This window comes from Corvus brachyrhynchos, unplaced genomic scaffold, assembly GCF_000691975.1.
Source record: "Corvus brachyrhynchos isolate BGI_N302 unplaced genomic scaffold, ASM69197v1 scaffold158, whole genome shotgun sequence".
Classification (NCBI taxonomy): Eukaryota; Metazoa; Chordata; class Aves; order Passeriformes; family Corvidae; genus Corvus; species Corvus brachyrhynchos.
Genome location: NW_008239756.1, coordinates 619,006 through 623,293, shown reverse-complemented (window position 1 = coordinate 623,293; position 4,288 = coordinate 619,006). Strand labels below are relative to the sequence as shown.

The 4,288-nt window shown below is 51.8% G+C and overlaps 1 protein-coding gene across 1 annotated transcript in view; it reads right to left on the bottom strand.

Annotated features, from left to right (window-relative positions):
• The window catches only part of CHAF1A (chromatin assembly factor 1 subunit A), a 13,862-nt gene extending 9,900 nt beyond the window's left edge, over positions 1-3,962 (bottom strand). The window contains exons 1-3 of the mRNA XM_008639932.2: positions 3,861-3,962; positions 2,855-3,672; positions 1,012-1,068 (exon numbers count right to left, since the gene is read on the bottom strand). Coding sequence (XP_008638154.1) covers positions 1,012-1,068; positions 2,855-3,672; positions 3,861-3,909 — 924 coding nt within the window. The 5' untranslated portion in view covers positions 3,910-3,962. The remainder of the gene's footprint in view (positions 1-1,011; positions 1,069-2,854; positions 3,673-3,860) is intronic.
• Positions 3,963-4,288: the final 326 nt, after the last annotated feature.

Genomic DNA, 4,288 nt, shown 5'->3' with positions numbered 1-4,288 from the left:
GGAAAGAGCTCTCTGTGCTGCAGGCACTGGTGATGTCACCAGGAAAGGAGGATCTGCCTGTGCCCAGACACTCCAACTCCTCCCTGGGTATTTTCAGTTTTCTTTTATTGATTTCACATCTCTCCTTGTCAACATCAAGGCTTCTTGAGCAGTGTCACAACACAAATAACTGCAGAAAGCCACCAACAGCCAAATGGTGCCAATGGCAAGGAAACAACACTGTCAGCCTGAGTCATGGAATCTGCTGGGTGTTGGGGAGCTGGTGTGAAGCTGACAGCTCACTGGTGGGTCTAGTTCATTCTCAGCATCATTTTTAGCTTCCATTCTCCTCTCTCCCTCACATCCCTGCTATTTTTAACACAGCTATAGAAGGGAAGAAAACAACAGATTGGAATTCTATATGGGGCACTGGGAAAAGCAAGAGGGTTTATAGCTACAACTTACATAAAACACACAAGTTTATAAACAAGGCACTGAGAGACACAGAATTCCTGAGCACAAACCTTCCCGAGGGCAGATCAAACAACCCCAAAAAGCCCAATCATGCGGCACTGGCTGCTGGAAACTCCACGTGACCCTTCAGCCTCCTCTGTACCCAGCACCCCGCGACTGACAGCAGCAGGGGCAGCAGAACCAGGGAGCAGAGCTTGCTGAGGAGCTGCATCCAAGCAAACAGAACCTGGAGCTTGAGCATTCCCAGTGGTGGCATGCAGTGGTGACATTCTCTGGGAAGCCACAGACACAGTGCCCCACTCGCCTCGTGTATTAATAAAAACAGATCCTACAGTTTTGGGGCTTAAACATTTCCCATCTCTTCCCAAAGTGCACCCACAGCTCCACTCAGGAGCTTTGGGAAGAGCCAAACACTTTAACTGCCTGCATTAGAGGTTCTTTCACGTTCCTCAGGGTGAGGAAAAATGGTAAAAAAGATACTCCAGGTGGGCTGAGATAAAAGGCAAAGGCCTTTGTTTGCTGCTCAGGCGAGGTTTGGGTGTCAGGGAAATGCCTTACTCTTTGCAATCTCAGCTTCTCCTTCTCTGCTGAACTTCTGTGGAATTTCTGAGGTACCTGGAATTACAAAATGCAAGTTTTAGAGGAGACCCACGTCCCTCCCTTTCCGGCCTGAACGACAGCAGCGCTGCTCCTGCAGGTTCCATCCAGTCACTCCAAACTCCTCCAGAGCAGGGAATGAGGACACACCTCAGGCATATCCAACCTCCCCATTTCCCTTCCAGCCTGAATCCTCTCCAGTGCTCCTGTTCCCATCAAATCCTCACGTCACCACGTTTGCATAAACAAACCCCTCTGGTCCCCTCAGCTCTCCAGGATCATTTGCAAGGGAACATCCCGGGCACAGCTCAGGGGAGCTGCTCTGAGCCACAGGAGACATTTCATTATGGCAAAGCCACTTCCTTCCAGTTACACGTGGGTTCGGGGTTTTTTTGCAGCCACTTATCTTCCTGTGATATTTAACTACAGCTTTAGGAATACAAGGACTGTTTTCCACATTTTAACAGGGTTTCTTCTTGTCATCACAGTCCACTCAATCTTCCACCAGTACCAGCTCACTGACCCTAAATTCCCAACAGGGCACACTTCTCATTTACCTTTTCTTTGTGGGGGTGAAAAAAGGTTTTATGCTTAAGATCATTGTTCATAGACTGGTTAAAGGCCTAATTTGTCAATATTTCAGCACACCATGACTTGATTTACTGGATCCTCTCCTGCTCCTGCCATTCACAGCATCACAGCATCACTCTGTGCTGAACAGGCTAACACAGCCCACCTGCTTTATTTTCCATATTTATCTGATATAGAACAGGAGTTCTGTCAAGTGGGGGCTTCAGCTCCTCAGAGCTGTTTCCTCCCAGGAAAACAAACCTGCCAAGATTCCCAGCTGCACAGCTTGGGGTGCAGCCTCTCATTTTGGGGAGCAGCACACGAGCAAATCCAGTCTCATTGGCAATACTGGATTACACCAGGAGGGCTTTTTGTTCTGCTGCACTGGAAATACTTCATGCCTGCCTGAGTGTGTCTATTTATTTTAGAGATGGAAGATTGGGAACTTTCACAGAGGAGGAACTGATCATTTGACTTGATAAACACAGCAAAAGGACTGGGAGAACCATCCCCATGGTGCTTCAGCCACCTGAGAAGATGCTGCTGTCCTTGCAAGCTTCTCTATCAGAACTGCCCCCAAAATCAGTGTTTGGGGTCTCCTGATGAACTGCTGAAGCAGAGCTGCTAAACTGGAATTCAGGTGACAACAAACCCCCTCATCCAGAGCTTTTTCATGGAATCCCAGGATGGTTTGGCTTGGAAGGGACCTTAAGGCCCATCCAGTGTCACCCCTGCCATGGGACACCTTCCCTGATCCCAGGTTGCCTTGGGCACTTCCAGGGATCCAGGGGCAGCCACAGCTGCTCTGGGAAATCTGTGCCAGAGCTTTTCCATGCCAGCTGCAGAAATTCAGAGCTGGAAAAGCATCTGCTCTGGCTGTACTCAGCAAACATCCTCACAGGAGTTACAGCAGCTTCGTGGAGCATGAACAGAGCTTGGGAAACAGCACCTAAAGGACAAAACTGCTCTTGGATCCTGTCACCAAAACACCAAGTCCCAGGGTGAGCATTTCATCAAAGAAATGTAAATACAGCAGCACACATTCCTCCCAGAACCAGGGAGGATAAAATCCTTTAGCTGCAGGATTTAAAGATTCCAAAGGGCAGTAATTCAGTTGTCAATCAACACCACCTCCCCATCACTCCCCATTGTCCCACTCATCCTCTTCCCCACAAGCCCAGGAAACCAAACATTGCACCACAGCAGCTCGCATCCTGAAGCAGAGCAGACCAACCTTCCTGGCAGGTGTGGAGGCAGCCAAAGGGCTCGTGTTCCTCTTGGGCTCTGCCACCAGCTGCACCTCGGGCGAGCTCCCGGAGCTCAGCGAGGAGTTGGTCAGTCCCGAGTCTCCCTCGTGGGACGACTCCAAGGCCTCATTTTCCGACGTGGCGCTGCCGTCCAGAGAAGCCACTTGGGGGGATTTCAGAGTCATGATGTCCTCCAGCAGCACCACGGGCACCTTCCCCTCAAAAAGCACATCCTTCAGTTCGCTCTGGGTCCCCTTCCTGCTTCCCACGTCCTTGCACCCTATGGCCCCGGAGCACAGCTGGATCCCGCCTCCCGAATCCTCCTCTGCCTTGGCTGCAGCTGCACAGGGCCCATCAGTCTCCATGGGGTCACCTGCTGGGCTGCTCTGCGAGGAATTCAGGCAACTCAGCTGGCTCAGCTCCGTCCCTATCGTGCCGTTGGTTATGGCCACGGATGCAGCAGCTCTAGAATCCACATCCCCCCGCTCTGTGCCACCCCCGAGTCCGTGGCCAGAGCCCTTAGGCAGGTCAGGAACAACCCCAGGGTCACTTGTGTCACCTCCTGGGTTTTTCTGGATAAAATGGTCCAAAGGACCCTTTCCGTTGACAAGTTTTGGAGTCAAATTCCCATCTGAGCCCAGCTGGCAATCATTCTCCACATTGTCCAAGGAGGCACCGGAGGCATCCAGGGAGGGATCCTTGCTTGGAACAAAAGCACTTGGGGAGCTCTTGACTTTTTTGACTTCTGAATCCACATCAAATTTTTCCTTTGGCACAGGATTGAGGCGCTTGAAGGGCAGCCGAGCTGCAACAACACCACCAGGTTACTCAGTCATGGGAAATATCAAAGTATTTTATTACCTTTGAAGCATAAGATTGAGATGAGCCACTTAGGGATGGTTTAATTACAGCCAAGCCAATGTATTTCACAAAATCAGGTCTGAAATGTTGTTAATGCATTAAAACTGCGCTGGATGAGAGACACTCCCTTACCTTGGACGAGCTTCCGTGGAGGAACAGCAGCTTTGTCTCTGCACTCCATGGCTACGGGAGAAAACAACAAATCAACACCCGAGGTATGTTCCCAACGAGCTGCTGCTTCCCTGAGACGGCTGAGGCAGAGCCCAACAGCTCTCCCAGGGCCGGTGAGGGAGGACAAAGGGGTCCCACAGTCAGCCCCAAGCTAAAGGAACCCCGGCCCCACCAGGTGCCGGCAGCCACAGGGTCCCCCTGGCTGGGCTGGGCAGGAATCTCCCCAGGAGCCTGGGCCTGCACCCAGCGAGATGTGAGGAGGAAATTCCTCCTTGTGAGGCTGGGCAGGCCCTGGCACAGGGTGCCCAGAGCAGCTGGGGCTGCCCCTGGATCCCTGGCAGTGCCCAAGGCCAGGCTGGACATTGGGGCTTGGAGCAGCCTGGGCCAGT